General features: G+C 34.9%; 1 protein-coding gene across 1 annotated transcript in view; it reads right to left on the bottom strand.

The window, feature by feature from the left end:
* Positions 1–12,584, bottom strand: part of ZFC3H1 (zinc finger C3H1-type containing) — a 63,677-nt gene that overhangs the window by 37,999 nt on the left and 13,094 nt on the right. Inside the window, exons 3-6 of the mRNA XM_004700785.4 lie at positions 7,883–7,947; positions 3,047–3,245; positions 2,598–2,821; positions 555–678 (exon numbers count right to left, since the gene is read on the bottom strand). Of these exons, the coding sequence (XP_004700842.1) occupies positions 555–678; positions 2,598–2,821; positions 3,047–3,245; positions 7,883–7,947 (612 nt within the window). The remainder of the gene's footprint in view (positions 1–554; positions 679–2,597; positions 2,822–3,046; positions 3,246–7,882; positions 7,948–12,584) is intronic.

Here is a 12,584-nt window from a genome sequence, read left to right as displayed (position 1 = left end):
TTAAAAAAAAAAAAAAGGCAGCTGCTAGGATGTGCCACCTGAGGCACAGCTCTGATCACTTCTAACCAGTCTCCTGAGATGCCACTGGTGCCACTTCCCACCCCCCAATTCCTGTCATTTATCATTGGCAGAAAAGAGAAATTCTACAAGCAAGAAAGACCCCTGCCCCCAACTAAAGCACAGAGTATCTCATATAGAGTTACAAGATCTACACTTTTTGTGTGTTCAGTTTCCAAAGTTTTAGGAGCAGTGTTCTCATCTTTCACAATCTTCACTTTTCAGGTCAGTAGGTCAGTTTACAAAATGTAAGTAAGCTGTCTAAAAATTTACAAAATGTATATAAGCTGTCTAAAAAGAAATGCTTGGGGGGAAAAATGTTTTTGACTTGGACATTTTTGTGATCTGTACCCTTAGCAATGACAGAAGCAAATAATGTCTAGGATTATACAATCTACCATCAAATCTCACTTTACTTCAAAAGCTTGGGGAGCTATTTGACTATTATCTAGTTAATAATTAAAAACATAACAAATGTTTCACATTTTGACACTTACCTGGAGAATTGGTTTCACTATCTGTATCCATAGCAACTTCTTCATAATTATCATATTGATAAATGCTTCCTCCACTATCAGTAGGTTGCTTATCTAAGGCCCGCCTCAGGTCAGGATCTGAAGACTAAGTATACAACAAAGTTTCTTAGTTTCACAACACTTTGTCTTAGGTTCTTCCTTGGTAGAAAGTAGAAAACAAGTTATCTTCTAGGGAGTAGTATCAAAGATCAGTCTCCTAGTTAGAAACTTTCCTACCACATCTGTTTTGGGAAATCCAAATTACATAACAAATACACTGTGGTTTATAACTTATAGCTGTATCAGAGAGATGAATAGAAATATTACTTAGACCAGCGACATTTCAGTTAGTTGTTAATCATCTATAAAATAAAACCAAGTACTTGAACATTTAATAACTCTAATAACAAGACTAAATTTAGAATGCAGATTTGGCTTTCATTAAAAATGTTTAGAATGTTTCCAAACTAATCCAGTAACACACAATTTAATTAGGAATCAACTAATGCTAACTAAAATGCTACTAGAAATTTTGAGTTGACAGGTTTTGATGTCTGTTTTGTTTTACAACAAAAACTAGCAAAACTTTTCCAGATGAAGAGCAAAGCACATTATCACTAGAGAAAATCTATCAACACGCTTGTTAAAATTCTAAGTATATTTGTAATACTCCTTACCTAGCCAAATCGAATTCTTGACTCTCTCCAATTAGCATTTACTTTTAATAACGTTTAATATTTGTAAAGCTCAAAATTCTGAACTTTGTTACACTATCCATAAAACAGTTGACTTGCTGAGTCACTAGCAATGTTTTATATAATAAATGCTTAATAATTACTTAACACAAAATTATACATACACTACCACCACTAGTATATGTGTATAGATAGTAGTGTACACATAAACCACTACTATATGATGAGTCAACAACACTTTCTAAAATAGTTCATTACAATTAATCTGGTACTTTGCTGATTCTACATTACTAAACAATGAAAAATTAATTAAATTCTACCCCTATACTTTAGAGAACATTTTTTTAAATAAAATCTTTACTACAATTTAGTAATCCTATTTACTTTTAAGTAGAAAATTATGAAAAAGCTAAAAACAATTTCCCAAACCATAATTTTAGAGTCTTCCTTCCATTTCTTCTACTTTTAATATTTCTTCTTTTTTAAATCATTTTATTGGGGGCTCATACAACTCATCACAATCCATACATCCATCCATTGTGCCAAGCACATTGTACATTTGTTGCCATCATCATTCTCAAAGCATTCTTTCTACTTGAGCCCTTGGTATCAGCTGCTCCCTTCCGCCCCTACTTTAGTATTTCTAACTACAAAAGACTCATCCCCAATTATCACCTACTTCTCCCATTCTCCTCCAAATTATATAATAAGCTATATCAAATATAAGGATAGTGCATTAGTGCTGTGCTGCTAACCAAAAGGTCGGTGATTCAAACTCATCGAACAGCTCTATGGGAAAAACATACAGGCAGCTCAACTCCTGTAAAGATCATATGCAGTTCCTGAATTATGAATGAGATCCACTCATGAGCCTTAAGAATTTGTAGGTAAGTCAAACCAGGTACTAATGGTTCATATTAAGCCTCACCCTAGTGCAAGAATTTAAAAGATGCATTAGCAACAAATGAAGGTGATTTTGATAAAGAATTTGTTGGAGAAGCAAGCATTAATCTAGTCTTTCCAAGTGAGGACCAATTTACATATCATTAAATAAGGGCAAAGATTTGCCAGCGAATTTGACATCGGTAGCCCAGGGCTACCAGTACACCCTAGAAAACACCGCTGGCATTTCTATTCTGAAAAGTGAGATTACGAGTCAGCATGGCCTCAGCAGCACCTAACAGGCACATCAAAGCTAGGATTTAAAAGCAAATTCTTTTAAAGTTGACTGAATTTAGTTAAGTCTTTCAGTAAACTTGAATTTGAGTAATTTCTTGATTTTATTTTTAACATACAGTGCTGTTTGATAAAACTATCCTGCATTTCTTACTTTACTTCTTGATCTCCTCTTCCCACCAACCAATTTCATGAATCGATTATACTGCTCTTCCTGATTTGAGAGATCTCGAATTTTTCTAATTTCTTCTTCTCTTTTCCTTCTCTCTTCTTCTTCAGTTTGTTTCCTCTGATCCTCTTCTTTCTGTCTTTCTTGTTCTTTTTGTTGCTGTAGTTTCTTCCATGCCTTTGTTTGCTGCTTACGCAATGCTTGTTTAGCTTTAAATAAAAAAAAGCAGAACCACTATATTAGAACGTTACAATTTTTTAAAAGCTAGTTTTAGAAATTATTTTAATTATTGTAAGTCATATTTGGTTGTGCTAAATTCTGTTTAGATTCTCCATTTCAGCCTTAAAATTTCCCAAACTCAAAATTCTGTATTAAAAACTTAAAATTATATTGATAGAGGAAATCAATAATAATAATTTAACAGAAATGATTACCTGTAGTGCTAACTTTTTTGGCTGAATGCGTTTTTGTGCTGGTCTTAACTTTTTGCTGTACAGTTTTTGTCTTAGTCAGCTTCTCTTTGCTTTCTTTCATCACCTGTTGTTCTTTTTGTTGCCATTTTTTACTAGCTGATTGAAGAGCCAAAAGACGAAGTTGTAATTCAGATAACTCCTCTTCATCTTCACCAAGTTTCTTTGAAAGAAAAAAGCAGTGACAATTTTTAAATTCCATCTTTTGACCTTAAAAACATTACCAAATCATAAACTTTTTTATATAACCAAATTTAATGTTAATTTAAAGGCAAGTATTTAATAGGCAAATGGAGATGAAATAAGGAAACATTACTTTATACTCTAAATAACCTAACACTCTAATTCAGTGCCAATAATAAAACAGATCAATTTGTGGAGGATATATGTATATATGTAAATGTGTAGGTTTCTATATATGCATATATGTACAATGGAAGGGTGGAATGAGGCAAGAGCTAACAACTGATCAAGTGGAAGTCTGAAGAAAAAGAAGTAAGGATTAGACACTAGCATTTAATGGCCTTTCCGTACTAGAAAGAATAACATGAAAGTGGAAATTTATTTCTAAATTATCAAGGGTTCAAGGAGGCAGGGTGAAGGGCGGGGAAAAAAATGAGGAGCTCAAGTAGAAAGAAAATGATGGTGATAAGAGCTATAAGAGCCGCCCCTAATAAAATTATTTTTCTACAAAAAAAAGTAAATGTTAAGAAAATGATGACAACACATGCACAAATGCGCTCGAAACAACTGATGTACGGATTGCTAAGAGCCCCCTATAAATGATTTTTTAATAAAAATAATCAAAGAACTTAAAATAATTAAATAAATTTGTTTAAAAACCCAAAATTTAAAAGAACTCAGAAGAGCTAAGAAACGAAGAATTAAGTAAAAGAATTGGACTATCTTAAAGAAATATGCTACGTATCTTATTATCACCAGTGTTAGTATACAGTCAAAATTACTGCTTAGACTATGACATATATATATATAATATACATATATTTGAAAGGTAAAAGTAGGGTTGAGTAGTTTTCTACTAAATGTAGTTTCCTATCCACATGATGCATGCTACATCCTTTGATGTGTATTAATAATGATGCCAACCAACCTGCAATTATTACACGCCACATGGATAACTTTAATAGAACACTAAAGCAAGATTTGATATGGGAACAATATTCACCACCTTACAGAAACAACTGTTAATGAAATGCTCATGCTCCATAATCTTATGATTTGCTAGCTTCTCAAGTAATAAAGGAAACAAGTACCTTGAATGTCAAGACTCAAATTTACAAATTTCCTTTTTTACGTGTAATTTTCAATCCTTGAAATTACTGAAGAGCATCTGTAGAAATAAGCTTAAATTTGAACATTATGCACTCTAAAGGTTATATTTATTACCTGCATATTTTAAAAACCTAAGACTTTTCTTAGCTAAATAATGAAGCTAAATTAAAAAGGCATGTTAAGTGCAGATATTTGAGAATTGTTTTCAAAGTGACATTCCCAATTTTTTTGAGATTTTAAAAACGAAAACATCCTCTAATTTTAGCTAAAATATTACATTTAAAACATTAATCAGAGGTTCTCACATGAAGTTTATGAGTTTTGGTGTGTTGGGAGGATTCCTTAGCATCCCTCCACCCCTTAAGTTAAATGCAAAAAACTCTACATGGGGGGGCTTCGAAATGTTCATTCAAAGTGGAACTTTCCTCCACTAATCTCTTGAAGCCCTTCTACGCATATTTTGTGTAGAAGGCCCATTTATCTAGTAACTTTTCCTTGCAGGTGAGTGGTGATTACATTTTTCCATTAAAATTCAATTACTTCTATTTCTCAGCATTAAGAAATAGGTCTCCCACATATTGGTTTCCCCATAACATGAATGACTCTAAATCCCTACTGAACTATCAATACAAACTTTTTAATACTTGTTTACCCTAACCCAAACACACACACACACACACCAAACCCACTGCCACTGAGTCGACTCCAACTCATAACATCCCAATATACGGTTTCCAATAAATCTTTACAGGAGCAGATAGATTCATCTTTCCCACGTGGAGCAAATGGTGGGTTTGAACCACCAACCTTATGGTTAGCAGTCCAACGCTTACCCCACAGTGCCATCAGGGTTCTCAGTTTACCCAAATCAGAATATAACTACACCTTCTGCTGTTGAGAAATATTTGTACAGAATGAGTTTTAAAATGATCATGACTCCTTCTTAGCTCTAAGTCACTTAAACATAGCACTATATATATAAAATATCCTAAAGCTTGGTGCTGAAGCTCTAGAGCTATACTGTCAAAGCTACATGTGACAAATAAACTTAAATTAACAAAACTAACTTTAGTCATACTAACCTCATTTCAAGTGCTTACTAGTCTTATGTGGCTAATGGCCACCATTATTGAAGACCACAGACTTAGAAAAGTTCCCCCCTCCACAGAGAATTATTTTGGCTAGTCCTAATCTAGATTGTAATAAAGTAAAGAGAACAACACTGTTTCATTAACACTTAAAAATATTTGCTTTTTGTAACTATTACTTTTTGATTGAAAACAAGAAATCACTGATTCTGACCTACAATTATATGCTACTTGATGCAGATACTGAAATAACAAAAAGAACCCTGAACTAGGAGTCAGAGAAACCTCATTCAACTTTCTGTTCTGACACTTTACTCATATATAACTTTAAGCAAATCACCTAACCTTCCCAAATGAATTTTACCCTATTTGTAAAACTTGAATGTCAATTTACTAGAGATCTTATCTATTCAAACACATATATGCACATACTTATTTTTGCATATCTACATATATAAGCATATATCATTGAATTATAGTCCCCAAATTCATTACCATTTTTTTCCTAAAGCTTCCAGGTTCTTTGAAACATTTCTATTTTGAGATAAAAACTAATGAAAATCTTAATAGCACAAATCTGTTTATTATTAATACCTATAGCACAACCCTTTCCTGTGACGTATGTCTTCATCTGTAATTAGGGGGCTTGCACGTCCCCAGAGAGGATAAAAGCTTGGGAAGCATTAAAGTTTCAAAGCTCTCCCTCCACATGGACCACCAAGCAGGGCTGAGGTGAGCAATGCTACTATAAAATGTGTCTGATTCCATTTATTTCTATATATCTCTTTTATCTCTCATGCTCTCTATAACTTTACTATAATCTTTACTTATTATCGCTGTATAATTGCGCCTACCGAACCCGTAATGACTGTGCTCGGAGCAAGTTTCTTCTGGCATTGATCTTTCTGTGCTTTTTCATAATGAAACCTCAAAAGAACCCCAAGATCGAACTTAATCCTAGCCCCAATATATGAACAAGCAGCTAATATAACATGGCCCTGCATGATGCTCACCTCTCCCCTGCATCCCAGGAAGAGATCAATGAAGATATGGGTGCTATAACAAAGTATGTTGAAGAAACTAGATGGTGCTCAGCTATCAAAAAGAACAGGGTCTGGAGTCTTAAAAGACCTGTCTTCAAAAAGCAGCCAGCTAAGTGACATATCACAGAAGTCCACATAGAAGCAGCAGACCAGCCTGTGTGATCCATGGGTAGTAAGTAATAAAATCCACATCTGAAGGTGGGAATGGTATCAGAGCTTAAATTGTAAACACCTGGTTTGCAGAAGGATATGAATGACAGCAGAAGTTCAACCATTTGCAGAAATGAATCCCAAGGGATATGAATAGCCTTGTTATCAGACAGAGCATTATAAAATGGATTAGAGCATTGTAAAAGGTTAAAATACAATGCTTTATGATTTGATCTCCTTTTGATCCATTTTAAAATTGCTTAGAAGAAAAAAAAGGGGAAGGGGAAATACATGTGGATCAAACCTCTGATGAATCCTCTCTGACCATAGACCAAGAATGTGAATAGGCTCGTATTATGCAGCGTGCACTGGAAAGTGGATTATTGCAGATGCAGTTCAAAAGTGATGTTGGTACAGTGGTTTCCAGTTGGGTTGCAATCCACAAGGTCCACGGTTCAAAACCACCAGCCTCACTGAGGAACAATGGCTGGGCTTTGTACTCCTAAAGCTTTTTGCTTTCTACAGTTACAGTCTCTAAAACTCTCAGGGCCAGTTTTACCCTGTTCTATAGATTCAGTATCGACTCAAAGGCAGGAAGTTTTTGGTTTGTTTAATATTTTACTTTATTTTAGTTTGAGGTTTTTCTGTTTTACTTTGTTGTTCTTGTTAGTTTTTTTGTTTTTGCAGTATGTTTTTCTGTATGTGAAACCCAGGATAGGTAAATCTAAGAAGACAGTAAACTGGACTAATGGTTTCTTGGGGTTATGGAAGGGGAGGTTGGGGGAAAATGGGGAGCTAATACCAGTAAGTACATGAAAGAAGAAAATGTTATAAACTGGATTGCACTGATGATATAACTCTTCTTCAATATTGAACTACTGAACTGTATGTGTGAATTACATACCAAGAAAACTGTTTAAGAGAATGAACCAGAACTGGACATAGGTCAGATCTATCTATGCACAGCTGGAACACAGAAGACAAACCCCCAAACAAAATGGGAAGAGATCTCCAAATCAAAATGAAAATTTAAAAAATATATATCCTCTAACATTTCCATTAAACATTCATAGAACCCAGCGCAAAAAGCCTAAGATGTCATTCTGCATTTCTTATCTGTCAGGCTGTATGCCAGTAGGGACACAGTAACACAGAATCTCCATTTCAAAAAAAGTAGTGCAAAAATCAGTCTTACCGATATTTAATACCACAGAACTGTATCTTACCTTTTCAGACAAAATATCTGATGTATTAATTCTTCTAGTTAAATTTTGTTCTTTATCTTCTAATCCTTTAAAATAAAGCAGTACCTTTAGAAATTCTGAAAACCATAATCAATCTTAAATAAAATGTTATATACTAGTTAGTAAAAGTCATTAAAGGCAAAATTACACAAAATAATAATAAACTGAAATTATACTTTACACATGATCTCTAAAATAATTACTTCAAAAAGAACAATTTATAAGTAGCGGACAAGAAGCTTCATTACTAAATACATAATCCACACTAATAAACTTGTCTCCTCCGAAGCTGAAATATATTGAATATTTGGAGTTATATTAGATTTGTAATCTTATGCAGAAATAGTTATAAATATCAACAAATTTAAGTCCATTCACATGACATTTTTTCCAGAATTCGAGCCTTGGGCCCACATTCCTGATGTAGTTTATAAAACCCCACATCTATGTATTACCTTACAAATCAAATAATGACGTTAGCATGTATTAGGACACCACCAAAAGTTTAGTATTGAAAACCAATGAATATAGATCTTTCTTTTAGATTACATAACTAGTTTAAAAACTAAGAAGAAAATTAAGTCTAAAACTCCATGGTTGGTGATTTTTCGACACTACATCTGCTACTGTTCCAAAGATCCTAATCTGATTGCTTGAGTGGGTTTACTAGTGAAAGAACAGACAGCTTAATCACTAATCAAGGCTTTAGACAAGAAAAATAACCACCCAAATCTGAGATTGGTTGATTCTGCTTTGATGCTTGTTTCAGAAATGAAAATGGGTCTGAATGTTATTCATGCATCAGGCAACAATTTGAACCACAAATTAATGCTTGCTTATGTACTCTTTAATTCTAAAGAACTAGGAAAGTGCACCAAACTGCACCCAAGGTGAACCCAAAAATACTTCAAACAGCGGCCATCTACCTCAAGTTCACTGTGCAACGAACCATACCCAGTCACATCTGATATTACAACTTAAAACTCTCATTTCAGATAATCTTCCTTCCATTTCTTCAAATAATGTGTAAGCTGCAACTCCTTCCATTTCTACAAGGGGCTTCAAAAAGTTTGTGGAAAGGAATTGAAAGACAGTGCAATTGTTTTTTAAGAACTTTTTGAAAACACACTTTGTCCTTTAAAAATGCCAAGTGTATTACAATATGGAGGTGGGAGGAGAAGTGTGACCAATTTCCAGAAAAACAAAAACTACTGAGACTCTCCCCTGTGCAATTAAAATTTTTGTACTGCCCACAATCCAGAAGACAATGTAGGTATCTCAGCTTTTGCAGACCACCAGGATCATTCCAAAACCCCATACCCCAGCCGAGAAACAGGCTTAATTTTACACCCCAGAATGGCTAGTAAGTTTGAACCACCAGAATTTGCATTTCTACCAACATCCTTCAATCAGACCAGAGACCACAATGAAAACCATAGCTCTAGATACTACCTTTGCCTAGAAAATTCCCTCACTGTCCACAAGTCTTTAAATCTCATCTTCCAAACTGAGGTCTAAGTTGACTGCCCTATTAATGCTGCAATTTACATCCTCTACTCCCATCCTTACTTTATTTTCCCTTTCCCCATGTCTACTTTATCTGCCTCCCCATCTGAAATATATGCCCATGAGGCACAAGTGTCTATTTGTTTATTGACAGGGTTAGTTCCAAAAGCCCAGAATATGCTCAATTAATGTTTTATGAATAAATGACACTTGTCCCTCGAATTTTGCAATTAGATCATAGCTAACCCTGTTATGAGTAGTTTCAGTATTGTGATTATGGCAGAAAATTAAGCTGCATTGGTTTTATGAGAAAATGGGAAGTGTAGGGACTTCTAAGTATAAATTAGTCTTTCCTTGACACATGTTAAATAGAGGCTGAAGAGGAGGAGGTGTTTAAATTTTTGACTGGAAGCTCAAATATTGTCATAATAAGAAACTTTAAAGTGAATACACACAACGCCCTGATGGTATAGTGGGTTATGTGTTGGGCTGCTACCTACAAGGTCAGTAGTTTGAAACCAGCAGGAGAAAGATGAGGGATTCTGCTCCTCAAAAGATTTACAGCCCTGGAAACCAAAAGGGGCAATTCTACTCTATCTTTAGGGTTGCCTGGGGTCTGAATTGACTGGATGGCAGTGAAGGAAAAAGGGGAGAGAGGAAGGGAGAGTGAGGATAGAAGTACTGGTATCCATTTGTCCAGAGCAAAAGAAAATGAAAGAAACCAAATTACAGAAGGAATGGACTAACAGGACTGTCTCCATGAACCACTGCCGGCTCTTCATTGAGACGAAAACTATGGTGTCTAGTTCCCACTACTGAACAGCTCATCAGTAGGGACAAGAGAGATGGATCCTGATAGAAAGAGGAAAAATGTGAAATAGTACTTCAAACTCTTGAAGACTTAATTGATATATTGAGGGTGGAGGAGTCCCTGATACTACAGCACGATATTATTTGTTAAATTTAGAATTTAAAGTATCCTTTGAATTCACCTTTAAACTAAGTTAATAATTTAACCCATTAGTGAATAGTGTCACCCTTGAGAATTGGAGGTGCTCTTTTTAAAAAGTACGCACATAGAATTGAATGGATAACAACTATTCTGAGACAAAGTCATAGCGTAAGACATAGCCTAAAGGCAGCCAGAATGAAACGAAAGAGAAATAATATGAATAATCACATTTTGAAGACTGTGCCCAACCAAAGTCACTGATAATTATGTCTAGAAATTACTGAATGGGTCCAAGTCTTGTTGTGTGTATTTTCACTTATATATTTAAGTAATTAAAGCGCACTAAGATAATTGAGTTAATGATATACTCTCTCAATAAAAATTAATGTTTTTCTGCACATAGACATTCAAGCAGTGAGTGGAGAAAAAGCAGATAAAAATCCCAGAAGAGCAACTCACTTCCAGGGTCAATTCTGAATTATTGTGAACCTAAAGGACACACAGAACTTTCAATATTTATGGGAGTTGGCAGCTTCCCTTTTTTCTGTTGGAGTTGGTGGGTTTTCAAACTGCTGACCTTGTAGTTAGCAGCTCAGTGTGCACCCCACTAAGCAACCAGGGCTCCCTAAAGTTTCCAGAGAAGGTGAGAAAACACTGATAAGAATTTGTGCTACAAGCCGGAACAATCGAGATGAAACCAGAAACTGTGTTCTTAAAAACTAATTTTTAAAAAGAGGTATACAGAAAAATAATTTAAAAGGTGCAGAAAAATTAAATAAAGCCAAATATCACTAATCAAATGTGAATAAACTTTATGTTCCAAGTAAAAGAGAAAAATTGTAAAAGTGGATTAGAAATGAAACCAAACTTTGTTGTATATATACAAGTGACATTAGAGACAAAGGAATATAGATTAAAAGATTTGAAAATAATGAGATGTAAAAATAACAAAGATAGTGTTAGTGATACAAACACAAACAATCATCTGGGGGAAAACATTGGAAATAAAGTAAATATATAATGAATCGACTTTCCAGCCTCAAAGTATTTAAAATAAAAACTGGAAAACACAAATTCACCATATTAGTGGCAGATCTTACCATTTTTCCCTCAGTAATTGATAAGACCAAACAATTCAATTATTATAAATACAAGTAACATAAAAAGCTTAATTTCAAAATTGATATATTTTCCAATTACACACAAAACAATTATAAAATTGATCTCAAACTAGACAATAAACCGAGTATCCATAAATAATTGTGAAGGGTTTGTATTGCACAGACTTTGTTCTTTGACGGTGATGTGACTGAACAGCTAGAAAACCTGTATGCTTGGAAGTTAACAAATATGTTTCCAAATAACCAATAGATCAAATTTTTACAAGTATTTAAACTTAATAAAAATTTATATACCACAATTTGAGATGCAGCTAAGGCACAAATTTTATGGCATTACATGCTTTCAGTACAATGGAGTACAACACCAATGGGGAAATTGAAGAAGTGGGAGAAAAAAAAAGATAAAATTTATAAATGCTGTAGAAATATAAAGGTCCGGCCCCAATCCCAACTACATGGACAGTCAGTCCCCCCTCTCCCCAAAAGAATTTACTTCAGAGGACAGCACTGAAGCTACAGTTCAGGGAGAGGGACGTCTCATCAGAGCACATGGGAGCAAACGAAGGGGGAGGAAGAGAGAGTGGAGCACATCTTGGCCCATCAAGCCTTGAGGATGATATCCCTGCTCAGAGCAGCCAGTACAGAGAGAGGACCACAGGGCCGGCCCCACTACAAGACACAATGTCCCTCACTAATCCAATAGCACTATGAAGGACACCACTGGAGACACAGTTCAGGAATTGTGCCCCATCTTACGCCACCACACTAAGGCAAAACATTTAGGGCGTGCAACTGAACAGCAAGGAGAGCTGAGCAAGGAAGTCCCAAGGGAGTACCAAAAATAGACTTTGGGGCCAGGGCGTGGCACTCCATTAGATTCGACCTGAAAACACTCCTAAATGTCAAGAAACAGACCTTGAACTAGTTAACAGACTTTTTTTTAATCAGTTTTTGTTTTCTTTTGTTGCTTTTTTGCACTGTCTTGTTTTTTGTGTATATTATGATGCCTAGATAAGATAGGCAGGACCAGTGGTGAGAGTGGTGAAACAGGGAGGGTAGAGGAAGAGTGGGTAGGAAAGAGGGAACCAGTTACAAGGAACTATAT

This window comes from Echinops telfairi, unplaced genomic scaffold (genome assembly GCF_000313985.2).
Source record: "Echinops telfairi isolate 266 unplaced genomic scaffold, ASM31398v2 ScPeMD7_2;HRSCAF=8, whole genome shotgun sequence".
Classification (NCBI taxonomy): domain Eukaryota; kingdom Metazoa; phylum Chordata; class Mammalia; order Afrosoricida; family Tenrecidae; genus Echinops; species Echinops telfairi.
The sequence above is the reverse complement of the archived record's forward strand: the minus strand, read 5'-3'. Positions and strand labels throughout refer to the sequence as shown.